The sequence below is a fragment of the Lepisosteus platostomus genome, chromosome 20 (assembly GCF_059453375.1).
Source record: "Lepisosteus platostomus isolate fLepPlt1 chromosome 20, fLepPlt1.hap1, whole genome shotgun sequence".
In the NCBI taxonomy this organism is placed as follows: domain Eukaryota; kingdom Metazoa; phylum Chordata; class Actinopteri; order Semionotiformes; family Lepisosteidae; genus Lepisosteus; species Lepisosteus platostomus.
In genome coordinates this window covers 3,973,343-3,991,852 of record NC_142630.1, presented here as the reverse complement: position 1 = coordinate 3,991,852, position 18,510 = coordinate 3,973,343, and the positions used below count along the sequence as shown (strand labels likewise).

Below are 18,510 nucleotides of genomic sequence, written 5' to 3'. Positions count from 1 at the left end.
ACCATCTTGCTGTGTCAGGGACTGGGGTAGCTCTTAACGCTTTTACAAACTTAAGCCATTTCTATAATAGATGCTACTTTGCCCTGTTATCGGTCTGTACTTTTTACATTTTCTTTTCTTCATGAGTTCAAAATCCCCTAAGACATTTGCACACCCTTCACTCAGCCATATCTAAACTATTCCTTTAAAAATAAGGAAATATATTTTTGTTCTCAGAAGTGATACTAGTTGTGCAACTTTGGAGGAATGTAGTAAATGTCATTCATATTTGAATACAATGAGCAACTGCAGTTCACCTGTGAGCTCCGGTGTCCTGACAAGACCACACACGACTCCGTTACTGTATTGTTTCACACGGAGTTTAACTTGTATGTGTTCTTGGGATATTCTGCATTTACTTTAGATTCTCCATTTTTCTTCCAGGGAGAAGGAATATTGACATCAGAGTTGAAGGGGAAGGAAGGAAGGTTAGGAAGGAGGCAGAGATCTGTTATTTTCAGGAAGTTCTGGTCCCACCAAACTGAAATGTGTTTTCCACAGACTAAAGGCCTTTCAGACTTTTAGAACATATCATTCTGAAACCGTGTTTCAAACTTTGTATAAAACTGTTCCTAGGGAGTAGAGCTGCATTTACACAAGGTTATTTTATCTCCACCTCTGCATCAGTTAGCTTTATCTTGATGCCATATTAGTAAATAGGGGTATATGCACTCCCTTGTGTGGGTATTGACAGGCTCCTTGTACCTTTGTGATGTAAGTGCATTGATGAATATTGGTGAAAAGTGAAAAGCAGCAGCACACATCTTGCAATTTAATTGTGCTTTAAATGCACATTTTATTTATAATGCCCTTTACATAAATCAGTCTCAAATCACTACCTGTAGTTTCGTTGGGCTTTTTGCGGCCTGCCGGGGACTGATGGCCACGGCGGTGGTGTTTACGGTTGCGGCGCGTTCCGTATCTTCGCTGCGGGTCCTGGAAACGGAGCCGCTGTTTTAAAGGAGGGAGAAACAAATGCCGCTAGCGGGGAAACCCTTTTCCCTGTTCCCCCGCAGGCCCATGGAGCCGCCTCCCAAGAAGGAAATGGGGCCTTTGATAAAACGGCCGGACGAGTGGAAAGATCCCTGGCGGCGGTCCAAATCCCCCAAGAAGCGGATGGGAATGTCGGGCTCCCCCACACGGGGGCGCCGGAGACACCGGCCCTCAGGATCTTCCATTTCCTTGTCCAATTCCTCCAGGTATGGCAACCAGCTCTCAGACTGCTATCTTACTCTCGGCTCCCTCCTGCTTTTGTGTGGCAGGCATTTAAGATGAGTGAGGAGACTCCAATGGGTCTCGGTCTACAGTCCATTACAGTTGATGTACTGTTATTATCCAAGTAGTTTATGATTGATCGTGGGGGAGTCAGAGCACGTGTTGGCCGGCCATGCCCTCTAGAAGAACGTACAGAAATGAAGTAAAATGATCTGGTGGGAAAGCAGACCCCTGATGACATAATGAACAGTAAAGGCTCTGAACACCCCCCTCTCCTTCAGCCTTGAGCAGTCATACACCTACCCTGCAATCCTGTCATTTCAGCTTTGATTTCTACACTGAATAAAGGTGTGCTCTGGTCTGCTCTTTCCAACCTCTCTTTTTTTTTTTTTTTTGCAGGTCATCCTCCCATTCTTCTTCGTACTCTGGTTCCGGTTCCTCTCGGTCCAGATCGTCCTCCTTCAGCTCCTACTCGAGCCAGTCCTCGCAGCACAGCTCTTTTTCTGGAAGTCGCTCAAGGTGAGCAGCAGCCCTGCAGTCCGGGGCCTCCCCGACCTGTCGGACCCGATCTGAGTTTGCATCTCTGTGGTCCCAGATGTGAAAATGCTATTTTCAAAGACCGGCACGGATAATTTACCCCTATTAGAGTGTGTGAAAACTTCACAGTATTCCTTTAGAGGATATTACCAGTTTGTTGGGTATGTAGTTATCGTTTCATCTTGGAATAGCAAATCAGTGGTACAGTAAGTGCTCATTTGTGATATGTTTTGAGTGAGGGCAATAATGGCCACACTCCTCAAGTACATTGGAGTGAGCAGGTATTTGTCATTTTCAGGATTGTGCACAGAAGCATTGCTAAGGACTCCAAAATTTAAAAAAAACAAGAAAGAGACACGCAAACATTGCAGTGACAGGAATTTTTTCAACTTGTATGGGTTGAAGTAATAGTATGAATTTGTTTTTAAAACTTTTGTAATGAGTACATTTAGGCATTACTCCTTAGCTGTATTATTAAAATTCAAAGTGACGTATAATGCCTTCCTTGTGTTTTTGAACAGAATACAGCGCCGGGTCTTTTCTGAGCTAGTTGTCGCAGATGGCTGGGCTCTCGGAGTTGATATCACTTTTGATCACTGAGGGCTATGGTTACAGTGGTTCCCATTATGCATCAGAACAGCCACATATATAAATATGCACAGCAATTCCTGTGTTTTACCCAAACTTGCTTTTCTGCAGGTCGCGATCCTTCTCTTCCTCTCCTACTCCTTCTCCCAGTCCTTCTGCTCAGAGGAATGCTGCAAAGACTAAAGCAGAGCCTCTGAGACCCCCGGCGAAAGGGTAAGCAAACTGCAGTCATTCCCAAGGTTGATATTTAGCCTCTGCTATACAGTGGCGTTCGGCTCCTTTTTCCTTTTATAAGATGTCTATGTATAAAAGTCCTTTTTGTTGCTAAGGATGACTTCGAAGTCAGGCTCCATCAATACATTTATAGGGTTAGTACTATTTATTGGTTACATTTGTGTATTTTTCTCTTTTTTGGAATTCTTGGTGGACCCAGGATTGTTCCGATACTACAGTTGGAACAGCAGAAAAGTTTAAGACGCATATCTGGTTTCTCATGCCCGTATTGCCTTTACTAGATAGATACTTAGAACCTTTGATAGTGTTAGAAAATGGGGTGCATGTGTTGGCACTGAGACAAACAGGCTTAGATAGATAGTGACGGGGAAAAAACTATTAAAAAGCATGCAAAGTAAGCAAAATGAAAGCCAATCTGTTCACCCAAACAGCAGCCTGCAAAGTGTGTTCCTCTCTTGTAGCATCCCTTTGAAGAATCCGCTGCCCCCTCGCAGGGAAAAGGTTGTGAAGAAGCCATCTATGACGCCTCCCCCAGGGCCTCCTGGGAAGCCTGTGAAGCCAGCCCCAGAGGGGGCCAAGATGGCTGACCCCAGAGATGGCTGCCGTAAGGATCGACAACCGCACAACCCCCCCGGCAGGTAAGAGGAAGCCGATTCCAAATCCGTTTATCATAGCCTTAAGGTACAGAAATCACACCTGGCCTGCAAACGATCTTGCTCCTGGTTAAGACAGAAAGCCAAAAAAAACAGGATTCAGGCTTCAGAAAAGGGTTCTTTGTCAAAATCTTTTATTGGCTGTCTGTTATTGACCGGCCTGGGTTTGGGATTTTCTCCTTCACGACTTTGCCCTTGTTAGATAGTATTAAGAGCTGTCTCTGTATCTTACACAAAAATGAGACAAAAATGTGTCTGCATGTTTGTTTTTTTGATCCCGTGTAATAAGCTTTAATTGGGTTTTAATTGTTCAATACATTTGTTTCCTGGAGAGGAGGAGAATCTGTTCCTTGAATATATGTCAGTGTTTTAACGATTACCTTCCTTAACTTTGCTGCCGTATCAGAGTTTAGTTTTCATTGGTGTACCTTGTGGGTAAATTTGCACACCAAGCCTGATGAACATTTCCACCACAAGAGACAGACACACCTGGGGAAATGATTAAGTGAGACAGTTTTTTTTCCTGCTTCCCCCATAATTTTCTAAAAAGCTTTTTGGTAGGAGACATGACATTTTGGATGGGAGAACCCTTGCAATCCAATAGAAAAGTCACTTGCTAGCTGAATTAATATAGGAGTCACATCTATAAAGTATTACCTTTCATGGAAAATCATCTTAAGGTGACTTCGTTATCGTAAATTATAATGAAAATAATGTTAAACTATCATTTATGAGTGCGAAAGACAGCTATGGTTCCTGTTAAGTTTTTTCCTTAAGAAAGATCTACCTGTTCAATAATAAATTAATTAGTATGTTTTCCCACACAGACAAACAGGTGCTTTTTTAAAATTCCAGCATCTTAAAAAATGTAATTTTTAATTAAGGTAGGATAACAGGTTTTAGACAGCTGCATTAATTATATTTTTTGTACATATTTGAATGGCACAGTCTTTATGTAGTTCTTTTTCCGGTAAGCAGTTTTTTACTGTAGAAAAAAATCAAGCTGCAAAATTCATTTTATTTTAAGCTGCATGATAAATAATATTTGAACAGTTTTGTTTTTGTAAATCTATCCAATAAGTATGGTTTATTCCAAAGCTGCCCTTGTTTTCTTGCTGCTTTGTTTAAATTTAGATCTCCGTTTTCATATGTTTTCGTCTTCTTAGCCATTGCCATTTGTGAAACAAACTGCTATAAAATAGCAGAAAATAAAACACAAAAGCTTCCAAACTCTGTGTGTGTATAAAGCAGGAACCCAGAACTGGCTTTGCCTCAAATAAAATGAAGCGGATGTAATTATAATTAAAATGAGTGGTTTGGCACTCAAAGCATGATATATTTTTACAAACATCGAAAGTCTTTTGGATGTGCTGCAGCTCATCTGAACTTCACTGTCACTGCTGCATGAAGACTGCAGTAATGTCTGACATGAAACTAAGGGGACCTTCTTTGCATTTTTGCAAATACACTTTTCTTTTTTTTCCGGCTCCTACCTTTCCATTTGTTTCGCGATGTGGACTTTCACCTGCTATTCATTTTTTGGCATTTTAGACTTCTCTCACTGTGTGGTATTGTGTAAAAATTTCCATGTGCCATTTTGAAGGCTCCAGTGGAGATTCCATGTTTTTTGTTTATTGTGGGCCGTGTCACAGTGAAGCTTTGTCAAAGGAGCCTCAATGGCTGTTTTTGGTTTTCAGGAAAAGGTTTTTTGATGTAGCAGGTTTTCACAGGGAAAATCCGTTCTGCAAATTGTGGATTTGATATGATAAACATTGAATGAGAAAATCAGATGCAAGAGTTTGAGAATGTCTTCGCTTATTGTGTAAGTGGTTGTATGAAAATGAACTTACCCCTTTTTTAGTATTTAAAAATTTGTCCTTAATGTAAAGGGGTACACTTTGAGTGCTAATTCTGATTATTATATCACCATTTTACTGTATTCTAACATGTTGCTAATATATGAAAAAATCAGAGGGTTCTTCCTTTGGGGTTGTGTTATAAATGTATTTTTGGTACATTTTAAGCCTGTGAATAGTTACAGCATTGCCAGAGATGTATGACATTTGTTTAAATTTGTCTTACTCAAGTCAATGGGTAGGGATTAATCATAGTAGAGGTCCTAAAGTTCTTTAATCAAGTAATAAAACTTTGTTTTATTTGTGAGGGAATCTAAAAATACATAACGTATTGCACAGATTTTTATTGTGTACTGATTCCAAGAAACACCTTGGACCTAAAAATTATTTGCAAAGCAGACAAGGTGTTTATGGCATGCAAAAGTTTAAAATATTTTCTTTAATGCTTCTGGGTCTTTCCCTGGATCGGTTCTTTCCCTGCGCTGTTTGGGTATTCCTAGCAGGTGCACATGATTTACTACAGCCATTGTTTTCTTGCTTGTTGTTACTCTTTTTTTTCCCTTGTGAATTTCTCTAAATTTTACAGTGCTCCATGTGAGGATCCCTCCCTGCTGCCGGACAAATCAAGTGTGTAAAAATGGAAAACTACCTAGATAGGGGACGCATTCATAGAGCATGCCTCTTGCACATAAGCAGGACCACTTGAGACAGTTTCTCCTACTGCAGATGCTGACTGACAGCATATTCAAGGCCTTGATCCTGGCAGACTGCATACTGATAGTATGAAGGAAATACCACTACGTGCGAAGTTTAGAAAAGCGTCTGCTGTTGGTTATCACAAGGAATAACCTAACAATCTGTTTTGCAAAGAAAAGAGAATGCTTGGATCACATAGTCTCAGGTCGGTCTTGAAGACTTCTTCAATATCAACACCTGGAATGTAAGTTGAGTGTGTGAGTTTTCAGGGCAGAGAACAGGTGACGCAGAGTCAAGGGAGTGTGGAACAAAATCCCTAACCATGTTGTCGAAAGTCAGGTGATGGAATCCATTGGGAAAAAATACTGGGATCATTAATCTTATCAACAACTAAGCAAACGGCTTATCGTCTAGTCTTCCTGGAGCTCTTGCGTTTCATACTTGTAGGAACCCCTGTTAGCCTGCGGGTACGGGGTGTGTCTGAAAGGTGAAGGGTGGGCTTTGTTGTGTTCCAGGCATGCGGTGACCGGCAGTGTGAGTGGCAGTGCCAGCAGCTATTCCGGCTCCAGCTCCCATTCCAGGTCTCCCTCGCATTCCCTGTCCAGGTCACGATCCCGTTCCCGATCCTCCTCCGTCTCCCTCTCTCACTCTCCTTCCGGTTCCAGGAAATCCAGGTGAGCAGTCAGATGCCGGGGTTTCCAAAAAAAAAAAAAAAAAAAAGAATGTACGAGCAGGAATAGAAACTGGCAGGTCTCCTGTTGCAGAATATTCTGGACCATTTCAGGTTTCAACAGCTGCTCTCCTAGTGCAGTCTGTTCTGATGAAACCTAAAATCATGCAGCGATGTAACAGTCGTGCGATATCCTGAAATTCTCATGCAGCCCTAACAGTCTGAGAGCAGCTTCTCTCCAGCAACTTGTGCTTTCCTGAACATTCGTTTCATTTGCTATGGCCTTTTGATTCTCTTATCAAGAATTCGGTCTGTACCAATGGTGGCTACAGATGTTCTAATGTATTTTTGATGAGGGTCATTTATTTTTTTGATTAATTGAAAATGCTGCAAAGGGGATCCATTGCATTACGTATGCAGTCATTATAATACAATTGAATTTACGGTATTTGAAACAGTACTAATACTAGACTTCCTGTAGCTTTTTAGAAGAAATCACAATGCCTAGTGCAATTGTACAAATTGACCAAAATGATGGTCTAATGGAGAAGTGTATTACAGTGAAGCTATGTGTTAGGGGGGCCCCCCAGTGCTTTGGAAAAATCCTTAGTGGTCATAACATAAAGAGGTCATGACAATCGTGAAACAGAAGGTTATGTTAGACAAGCATTGCACCATCTATTGACTAACCTTGCCACATCATTTTTAAATGTGCAGGACTGAAAATAGCCATTAACATTGTGCTGTGATCTGGTTTGATGATTGTAACAAAACTGGAATAGTGCTTAATATAACATTCGATCTTTATGTAGCTTTGTCTCTTCACAATATTTCCCTGTTGATCTGGGGTTAAAGGTTTCATATCACCCAAAATGGAAGTTCTGCTTACACATGTAACTAACCAAGGCTGGATTTATTGATTTGTTCCCATATTTTTACTTTGTTTTCTGCCTTTGTAACCAAGGTGATTTTTTGTACTTTCCTGCAAGTATTTCTGTCATGTGCCACTTTATTTTGTCACATACCTGAACCTGGTTAAAACCTATTGGAACTTTTTTATTTTGTCAGGCTTCTATTAAACAATGCAGGGGAATACATAACTGTGCTGGAAGGCCCTTTCTTCCATTTCACGTGCACTTCAGCTCAGCACATGTGATTCCTGTCCAGCTGGAGAAATATTATCCTGTAGCTCTCAGAAAATCCAAATTACACTTCACTGAATTAATTTCGTTGCATCCTTTAGCTGTGCTTTCCATCACGTCATTTTAACAAGGTTTGCACAGCAACTTGCCAATAATCTTACAATCAAAAGCTCATGAAAATGAAAAACACATTGAAATTCAGAAACTCCAATCCAATGAAGGGGACAGACAGAACTGTATTAATAATTAATAAATAATAAAGCAAAGCATACCAATCTCTGTATGGTAATACCGAAGAGGGAAAACATTTCAAGCATTCATATATATCAAGGCTTTTTTTTATTTTGGTAAATAATGTATTGTAGTGCATTGCTAACAATCTCTCTTTTTTCCCTTCCTTCCTGCTGCCTGTCGTCACAGAAAATCCAGGTATTGTACGAGATTATCACTTGCAACTTGTCTAGATCAGGGGCTTTTAACAAGGGCTCTGTAAAGACTGCCCAGGGATCCCCAGCAACACAGAGAACCGCATCTCCTAGTGGTGTGGTAAAATCGGCATGCTCTGGCTGTGCTTAGATTACATCTGCTAACCTGCAGTTCCATTGTTAGTTATTTGTATTAATATGGTTTAGAATAATGGATGAGTGAAGTTTTGATTTGTTTTATTTAAATGTATCTTCAGAGGGGTCCCCCTCACAGACAAGGTTGAAAATCACTGGTCTATATCGCACTTTTTTTGTCCTGCATCAATAGAGCTCTTGCTTGCCAGCATGCCACCCCTTTTTATTATTTTAATTTTTTTCCTGTCCATTTCTCATCCATGAAAAGAAAGTCACACTTTTGCATGATATGGTTTGAAGCACTTCAGTATTTACTGTTAACTTTCTGTTCTCTAATTCTAAGTAGGTAGACTGAAGACTGTGGTTTATGTGGCTTGTGTGTTTCTTGCTTTGTTAAAAGTGATGGGGTGTGTTGGTACCACAGGTCTCTCAGTGTAAGCAGTGTGTCTTCAGTGTCCAGCGCCTCCTCCAGCAGCAGCTCAGTGCGCAGTGCAGACTCTGAAGACATGTATGCTGACCTGGCCAGTCCTGTGTCCTCCGCCAGCTCCCGATCACCCACCCCAGCACAGCAGAAAAAAGAGAAAGGTATTGGGGTCTGAAAGATTTATGAATGTTCACACATAGAAGGGATTGGGTTTGCATCCACCCTCTTTCCTTTTTTTTTTTCCTGCATATGAATGGTTACCTCCGTTCCTTAATGTTCTACTGTGAGTGCTGATCTGACATTTTAAGATTTTACCTTTGCAGAGTTGTAGTGTAGTTTACACACATCTGTTTCCAGCAAGGGTTCTTTCTGTTAGCATTTCATCCTTGTCTCATGTAGTATTCTGTGAGTAAAATGTTTGTGCTTGCTTCACGTATTCTGAAACAGCGCATCTTAATTCTGGAACCAAAAACTTGGCTGTATTGCAGAAACTAGAAAATGTTCAATGGATAGTGTTTCAATATATATGTTTAGTAACATTGGGAGACTGGCATAGTTGTAAAACGTTTTATAGTTCAGACATGAATCCATAGTTTGGTGTTTGCCTATTCATTTTAAATTTTAGGAGAACAACACTGGATTTCACTTGCCTGTGCCTACTACACGTGATAGCACCTTATAACCTTTCTCACTCTACTGTACTGAAATGCCTCCACTCTTTCTCTGGGAGATCACACAACTAAGAGCAAACCTTTGTCACACATATTTATGTCTAGTTCTGCAGGTGCTTCATCTCCACAATCCTGTCTGCAGCTTAGGGAGCATGTTCATGAAAGGTCTGAAAGAAACCACAGAACTTACATTTTTGACTTTCAGTAGGATATGGTCCTTAGTCTATAGAACGCTAATTAATGAAAGCCACAGCTCTTGAAACTCTCTGTTGACATCTTCTTTTTAATAATGGTTGGCATTGAGATGGCAAAGAAAAATTTCTTAACCCTTTACAAGTTTACTTTCTCCAGTTTCAGGGGTGTTATGTGGGCATAGTGTTAGTTAGTTGTTAGTTGAAAACATAAGAAAGATTATAAATGAGAGGAGGTCTTGTGGTCCATCTAGCCAGTTTGGTACTTAATGACCAAAGAAGGTCATCCACCCTTTTCTTGAAACAGACTCCCATAGCTTTTGGGTAGAGAAATGTTTTAATTTCCAGTACCCTGGCCTCTGGTTCATGTTTAACTGTTTTATCCTGAAAGGCTGTTGCAAGCAACAATTGAAAATACAGTATCAACATCACTTTTACGAGCTCTGCAATATTGTCGTAACAGTGCTGTGAGCAGACATTGAACCTGCACAGCAAAACCTAATTGGATTTCAAGACCAACACTTTAGCATTTTATCTAAGTATTGCCATCCTGGCCAATAATACAATATAACAAAAATACAGTGACATAATACAAAACATCATTCGACTCGACAATATCGCTCAATCAGAACCAGTACCTTAAGATTAAAAAACAGACAATTGGTTTGTAAAGAATCTAAAAAATAATAATAATATCCCTACCTGCAGACAGGTTTTTTTATTGTTCAACAATTGAATGCTTTTAGGTGTAAAGCATTCAATACTTGTAGGATTCAGTGTTGTGTAAGGTAGCTTTAGCAGTGAGTGGTTGTGAAAATGTTTTTGTTCTTGTAGGAAAACCTAAAAAGGATGAGCCGTTCAAAGAGGAGCGAAGAAAACCGGAACCCCCTCCCCAGCCCCCCAAGCCCACCGCTCTGAAGTCGGGACAGAGTAGCAAACCCTCCCAGCAGCACCAGCCCCCCCCTGGACCGCAGTCCGGCTACGGGTCCCACAAGGACATCAAGCTTACGCTGCTCAACAAGGTACCCTCCCCCTTTGGAGCAGATACAGCTGGCTGCTGCTGGGCGAAACGTCTGTCACCTTCGGCTTTCGTTTGTGTAAGCACTGTGAGACAGAAAACATAAGCCCAATATCATCACTCCTTTATTGCCATAGGGATTCATGCTGAGGTATGTCTCCCGAAGTAAAGGCAGAATGAGAGTCATAAGTATAAGTTGTAAGGACATCGTGTTGTCCTCTGTCATTGAGTTAAGGTTAAACACTCATTACTAACGCATGGCTCGCTAGTTGTATGCGATCTTTACAGTGTTGTCCGAAAGATGTTTGTTCCATCTGTTCATTGCAGTCTCTCTGTAGGTACAGTGTGGCTCATAGTTCAAGGATGAGCAGACACATGTTAGTGGGAAGAAAGTATACACAGTCCGTATCCTTCCCAGAAAGGTGTGAGGTTTGAGGCAGTGAGCCAAGTCGAATCACTGCCAACGATTCCAGTGTGCATGTGGAATGTGAAAACAAAATTAGATTGACTGTCGTCATGTCAGTTACATGCATCTGTTTTTCATTAAAACTTGTTTTTCAGCAAGCTGATAAAGGAAACAGGAAAAGATACTTACCATCAGACAAGGATAGGCCAACTTCTCCACTAAGCAAAAGAATAGCCATGTCACCGGAGAGAGGTAAGGAGATTCAGGCTTTCTTAGACTTTCGGGAATTTCTACCATATAACTCCTTATCATTAACACATCTAGAATTACCAGTTATGCAATGAATAATCGCAATACAGGGTGATTCCGTTACTTAATAAAGTGTACAGTACTTTAGGTTTTAATATCAAATTGCATTCTTCAACTTTAATTTTTACCATTTTGGCATTGTTACAGAGTGTATTTCACCGAGCAGGGGGTTTAAGTGTTAAACGTATTGTTGTCCAATGTGTGGTGAGAGCTGGAGTGTATTGCCTGCCAGTTAACAAATAAGTTAATAAGCGGAGCAGTTCCTGAAACCTCAGTTGTTTGAAGTCTAAGAGTGAAATGTCTGCCTGGCAGCCATCTTATTTAAGCAGAAGCCTCATTTTGACGTGGTAATGGTATTGTTGCAGGAATAAAACCTGCCAGGTTTGGGATTAATTGGCCAAACAGTTTTTGCCCTGGAGCAGTTTGCAATATCGAATCTATATCAATAAGAGTGTTGATGTTTCAAAATGGTGAACAGTTGGCCATCCTGGTTTAAACAGGAACCCTATTTCTCTGACACTAGAGTGATATCTACCACATTTGGAATTAACTGGCTGCTTTTTTTTAAATGAGCAAATGGTATTACTGGACTCATTTCACCTAATGTGGTGATGCAGTGTGGGCATATCGCTGAAATATATAAGGTGCATATTCTGAAGCAGTTCTGGAGGTTTTGAGTCCTGCAAAGTTTCAAATGTTTTGGTGCAGCATTTCCCAATACAACTGTGGTTTAAATTGGAGCCCCTGCAAAACTTATGTTAACTGTATTGCCGTCAGAATTGTATCTACCAAATTTGACGTTATTGGGTCTAGCAATTCTCGAGCAGGATGGGTTTTACCGAGCCATTATTGACATGGTGTTGGTTGGGCAATTAGCATAACTTTTGCAAATCAGAAAGAGCTTTGGTGGTTTATGCAGTCTGTCAAGTTTCTATTCAGTGCATCACAGACATTGTTATGAATCGCATAACAAAAAAGAAGTGGTAGTCTGGTGACCATCTTGGTTTTTGAAAGAATCCCATTTTTACATGTTTACATCCTGTTGTTACAAGAATTATATATTGCAAAGTTTGGAGTTAATTGTCCAAACAGTTGAACAGGCAGCTTATGATGTGTTGCTGGTGTAAAATTATCATTACAATTTTTCAGGTTCAGAATTTTGAAAGCTTATATTATTGAAATCTAATCTGTCATCAGTCAGCCTTTAAACAGATCTTGAAAGTGATTTTGAATGTGTGGGTCAGACCACCATCAAGGTTGACACAGGATTGCAATTTTTGTAGGGCACTTTACTTGCATGAAGTTGCTGGGTTGTCTAGTCTTTGAACACTAAAAAGTGGAAAGAAAAAAGAACCCTTACTATCACAAAACTCTTCCCCTCTTGATGACAAAATATAAATGAATGTTATTCCAAAAAAAGTTTGAAACATTTTTTCTTTTACTATAGTCCTAAAACATTCCATTCAGTTCTTCTGGTGCACACATTCTAAAGCAAGTCAGTGCCACTTACCAGAACATTTCACTTGTAAATTTGTGTGCAAGAAAGTTTTTCTTCAATGAACAACTTCCTGATATTGTCATGTGGTTTTTGTTTTGAGAAACAATAATAAATGTTATGTATACCCATTCTTCAGTCAACAAGACAATGCCAAACATAGATAATGGACCAAATGTGGCGATGCCTAATATTACATTTGTTCGGTTGATTACCCACAGAGGAATAACATTGATTTCCTGTTTATTACATTTAGGATATCTTACCCTTCTACCTATATCATTTACTGCTGCAGGCTGTTTGGGAAGTGTTCTTTTACAGTTTCAGTCATTTCCTCACTTGCTGTTTTGATGAGCAAATTGCCATACTAGGGTGTTGGTCTTGCTGTTTTGACAGGAAGTGATGCAATGTAACCTGCAGGGCAACAATATTTTTTACCACTTAGCATTGTTCATTTTGGACGTCACTAAAACATGCACTGGAAAGTTCTGATTCCTCACAAAACCTTTGTTAGATGACACTGAAGACTGTAAGGTTTAATTGTTCTGTTCAATGGTTATTGACAGCTCTAGGTGAGGCCTTTGCTCAATATTTTCTCTGGGATTTCCTCTAATTTATTAGAACACTGTATGACACATCATTGTCAAACAGACAACATCATTAACCCTGACGTAACTGGGAGTAGAGGACATTCCTAGATTGCATTCTGCTCTTAATTACTTAGCACTAATTAAACTTATCATATCCTGTTTTGATTGTAAAGTAGTTTTTCATGTTGGGTAGGTTTTTTTCGTCAAAGTTACAACCTTGTCTTTGTTTTTGTGTATGAATAACGTATAAGCATTCCTGGCTTTTGGTGGCAAAATAGGATTAATCATTATGGAGAATTTATTGTATTTTTGCTGTATGTTATTTCTTGTGAAAGTGCCTTGCCCTTTCACTTTCAGTTTGCAGTTTTTAAAGATGAACCCATATCTCGTGAGGTACCCCCAAGGCCTGGAACTTTCACAGATCCAGGTCTTGTTTCTCCTCTTGTGATGCAAGTGTTGCCCCACAGGGGCCTATACATTGGTGCCGCTGCAAGCTTGTCGATGTGTTTAAACACCTAGATGACTGCCTTTCAGTTTGCCCAAGTGATTCGTTGGGTTATGATTTTGAAGTGGCCTTCTGGGAACCCTAACACTGTATTTTTGGAGTGACCTGTAATCCATTTGTTAGTACTTTATGAATGATCCTTAGGTTAGGTCCTTAGCCAGTGGATCAGTCCCTATGTGAATCCAAGCCAGGTATTTTGTCCATTATCACTAGTAGACCACTAATACTATGCATATAAGCTATGTTTCCATAGTAAAGCTCTAATACACGGCTTACTAGATGTTGTTGGCCAGACTAGTTTTTTACCAAATGTCTTGGAGTAATATTTCAGTTATGGATACATGAAACTTGTTGTTCCTTCCCCCATGTTTCCCATGTTTTATCGGTCAAGTTAAAAAGTCAGAGACACTATTGTTCACTGGATGCTGTTTTATTGTGTTGTGTACAAGGAAACACTTTTGTTTTAAAGTCTGAGAGCAGTGTTTATCTTTAGGGTTTCCATTATGCAACACCTATCCACGGAAGTGCCTTGAGTAATGTTCAAAGCAGTGAAGCAATTTTTTAAAGATATCACTTACATAATTATTTTTGTAAATATTGTGTGAACTGTGGGTGTAACGTCTCTTTCACACTCCAGTAACTTGGCTAAATAACACCAAAGTATCAAGTAGTAGCCCATTCACTGCCCAGTAATCAAAATGAAGAGGAACAGAAGATTAGTAGAAACTTCAGAGGATGTGAATTAATCCTTCACTTTTCAGATGTGATGCCAAGTAATCTAAAAGAGAAAGGTGTAGCATGGAAATAATCGGGAAAACTGACACTAAATTGTTGATAGCTTACAAAAGTAAGCTGTCCATTCACATTTGGATTATGTCTTTATGCTGTAGGACTTCTGTAACTGTGAAACTGGAGCTAAGTGTTTTCCTTTTACACTTTTTGGTTTGTTGAGTGATTTGGTTTACTAAACACAAAACGTGTTTTTCTTAATGCCGAGCAGCCTGATTTCAAATTGACTGAGTAAACTGTGTGAAAAAGGTGTGTGAAGGAGAGCATTAGTCTAAGCTTAAAGGTTGAGATCTTCCGTTTCTCTGAACTAGAATATGGTAGACCAGGCAGACAATCTAGTTATCGGGACTATTTAAACTGCAAACGGTTCTGAGAGGAAATGTCACTTCCAGCATTCTTGGGCAATGCATCTATGAGAGTCCATAGACACTCTTTCTGTCCCTTTGCAGGTCGGGAAAGAAGAATTCCAGGACGGCCCGTCTCCCCCAAACTGGACCGTCCCAGAGGACAGGGCCAGCGACCACCACCAGCCCAAGCAGAGAGGTAACCTTATTATTCCACAAAAACATTTAATGAATTTAGCATTAGCATGGATTTTAAACCTGAACTAAATGATATTGTTTCTGAGTAGTTAAGAATGATAATCAATGTAGTGTTTTTTACTGGACTTAACATATATACCATGCACTTTTTTGCATGCACTTAGGTAATTTGCCTTATATATCCATCTTATTATAGTGTATATCCACATAGTGCATATAGATTTTAAAAAATATGGTGTCAACAAAAGTCTGTAACTGTAGAGACTAAGTTTCTCAACGCAAAGGATGAAATTTTCTTAGGTGTAGTATATATCAAGGAAATGGCAGAATCGGAGCTTAAACCAGGAGCACTTTCTGGAAGTGAGCTCTTTTCCTCATTTATTGTTCTACGTGCTTTGTTTTCCGGTCTTTGGATTGAGGCTTCAATTTCAGTGTCTTTTGTTATCAGAATTGGAATTAAAACCCAGGCAGCTTGTTTCTCCAACAGCCTAGTCAACCAATTTAAAATGTCAAGACTACTGTCCTCTCTTTCAGGTCTTTTAGTATGATTTTCAACACTTGGATCTAAAATCTAATAATTGTAGTAACGGAGCTACAGCTTTGCAGAATTTGATTTTACAAAAATGCTGTTGCAACATAATATTTTGCTCATGTTCGTGCATAAAATGTGGTTATAAAATACATTTAAGTTCCCTGAATTATGTTGTGCCCATGTGTTAGAAATATGAGAGCTTTGTGCATCACGTGTGCCATCTGGCAGCCTTAGTTTCTGTATTTTTAGTTCTTCTAGGTAAACTAGTTAGTTTAGTTTTGTTGTAATAACAGCTCCAGTCATTAGAAAAGATGCAGCAGTTAAAAACTCCTGTCCGTCTTATGCCTTTAGTAGGGAAAATGAGAAGAATTCTTCTGTTTCTTCATTTGACTTAAAATTAGAGGTATCCGCATTCATAATTTGAGTTGAACCCTAACATCCAGTTTCATCTCCCCCTCCTCCCTTGCCCCTGTGTTACCGTTGGGCTGCTTTTGCACTCCCTGGTTTTCCTTTCAGGAAGCGCCCACTGTCTCCTCCGCCCAAGTCCTCCGGCAAAGGCCCCAGCCTGGCGGGCAAACCTCCGGGGGGTGTTGGGTCGGCCCCCCCAGCGAAGTCCAGCAAAGCCAGCACGCTGTCCCGGCGCGAGGAGCTGCTGAAACAGCTGAAGGCTGTGGAGGACGCCATTGCACGCAAGCGGGCCAAGATCCCCGGGAAAGTATAGTTACCAAACCATTTCAGCTCAGAGACAGAGGGAAGATTTTATATTTAAGACACAAATGAGAGGAAGCAGACGCCGTCCTGCTGCTTCTTGAGAGGGGAAAAAAAGGCCTCAGTAAGTTTCTTATTAAAAATGGCAAAATCTTTGATATGTTTTTGTAAGATTCTTTGCTGTGGACTGTGAATGCTAAGACCCACCTCGTACTTCAGGCAGTTGGAGGAGACGTTGGCAGTAACATTCGGAGAAGCAAAGAACATCACATCCACAGGCCCTTGCCCATGGAGCCTTTCTTAACCAATGAACTGTATTCTACTAGATCTGTGCGTTTAGTGTTTTCAACATGATATACTTCAATTTCTTACAATGTACGACTATAGAGATAACAAATGACTGTGATGTGAAGTATTTTGCCTTTCTTTTGTTTTTAATCTGGCACAGAATTTTTTTCCTAGCTCTTCCTAAATAAAAGATAATCATTCTTTATATTAATTGTTCCATATTTTAGTTCATACGGAGTGTACCTGGTTGTATTTGGGATGTTGGCTGAATAAAAGTAAGACTGCATCTTGGTTTCATGACAAGAAAAACAACAAAATAAACTATTTTGATAAAGAGATGCTTGAATTTTGGAGTGTTTCCTGAAGTGTGGTTTGATGTTTTCTTCTATGCTAGAGGGTCAGTGTGTCTGTGATTTGTCCAGGTCTTTAAAGAGCCAATAATGAGCTGATTCAGTTAGTTAAGGTTACAGCCGGACTGCAAACTACTGTTCTAGAGCATCATGCAAATGTTTTCTTCTTTTTGTGATTTATCATGGAAAGCACCAATAAAAAACAATGTGTAAATAGCAATCATGCTACAAAACATCAGCTGATAAAAAGATGGAAAGACTGTGCTGAAGACGTAATGAACAAGAGGTGGTTGAGTTGCATGGTATATATGCTTGATCATATATAGTATATAACTGAAACAGATTTAAAAAAACAGTTCTTCCCCCTCAAGTTTTTCTCCCTCATGTGTTCTTGTATCTATTTTCCACGCCTAGCTCTGACTAAAATAAATGATGGAATAACAGAATAGCCGGAGACAAAAGCTAAAAATTTCGGAACTTCGGAAAATGGCGACAGCCTTCAGATGTGATAAAAAAAAAAGCCTTCTGGGTGATAAGACAAAAGAGTAGCTGAGCTCATTCCTTTGGCCCCATGAGGAACTAGGAAGATTCTATTGGTATTTACCTTTGCGCTCATTTAGGTGCATCAGCTGAGACTCCCAGGAAAAACAAAGGTTCAGGCTCAGCTGGCTCAGTGGCTGTAGCCTTTCAAAAACAAACATTCTCTGCCATTTTTCCCCAATGTAAACTTTTAACTGTTTGTTCTCGCTGAAAGCATTTTAGAGGTCAAAGCTCTTGAGTAGTAAAATGAAAGTGTAAACTGGGAGAACTCCACAAAAAGGCTTTGTCCAGAATGTTTTTATATTTTTCCTTCTGGTCCCAACTCCCACCTTGTAGATTTGATGCTAGAAAAACAGTATTTTGCATTATTATTGTCACCATAAACATGTTTTCTGACCTCTTGTATCTTTTTTCTCCTGGTCTTGGCTGCTGTGCACATACACGCAGCAGACTGTATGCATTCAAAGTGAAATTTACAAAGATCAGTTTGTCCTTGAGTTTTTTTATTGCAATTTAGCCGTTGTGGATTTGAATTCTTCAGATAGAATATAATTCAGTTGTAAATGCATCCAGTTGATCCTTGAATTTGCAAAAAGAAACCCTTCAAATTTTGTGAAAGCAATAGAAATAAATAAACCATCCAGTTGTATGAAAATGTTCTCCTAAAAATTGTCTAAAACAATTTTTTATGGCAGTAGGCAACACTTTTTTTCCTTTGCAAAGCAAAATCAAATCATCTAGCCCTGTTTTGTGATTGTGATTCTCAGGGTGAATGTCCAGATTTGAACCAATGTCCTTCAGGTTACAGTATAAGATCCAGAATCAGAGCAGGTGTTTGCGCAGCCCTGGGAATTTCTTTCCAGATTTTTTTTTTTCCAGAGGGTTTTTTGTCATTGTTGCTCCAGATGATTTTATGTGATGACAGGTGACATCATTAGACGCCTCAAGGCACAGTAACTTTC

At 39.8% G+C, this 18,510-nt stretch overlaps 1 protein-coding gene across 9 annotated transcripts in view; it reads left to right on the top strand.

The window, feature by feature from the left end:
- The window catches only part of zc3h18 (zinc finger CCCH-type containing 18), a 40,231-nt gene extending 23,237 nt beyond the window's left edge, over positions 1–16,994 (top strand). For 7 of the 9 annotated variants that reach the window (XM_088614363.1, XM_088614358.1, XM_088614356.1 and 4 more), the window contains 11 exons: positions 1,056–1,238; positions 1,654–1,773; positions 2,491–2,592; positions 3,075–3,251; positions 6,334–6,492; positions 8,051–8,059; positions 8,615–8,775; positions 10,311–10,498; positions 11,056–11,152; positions 15,038–15,131; positions 16,179–16,994. In XM_088614363.1, coding sequence (XP_088470489.1) covers positions 1,056–1,238; positions 1,654–1,773; positions 2,491–2,592; positions 3,075–3,251; positions 6,334–6,492; positions 8,051–8,059; positions 8,615–8,775; positions 10,311–10,498; positions 11,056–11,152; positions 15,038–15,131; positions 16,179–16,383 — 1,495 coding nt within the window. In that variant the 3' untranslated portion in view covers positions 16,384–16,994. The remainder of the gene's footprint in view (positions 1–1,055; positions 1,239–1,653; positions 1,774–2,490; positions 2,593–3,074; positions 3,252–6,333; positions 6,493–8,050; positions 8,060–8,614; positions 8,776–10,310; positions 10,499–11,055; positions 11,153–15,037; positions 15,132–16,178) is intronic. The other 2 variants (XM_088614365.1, XM_088614357.1) reach the window with 1 other exon arrangement.
- Positions 16,995–18,510: the final 1,516 nt, after the last annotated feature.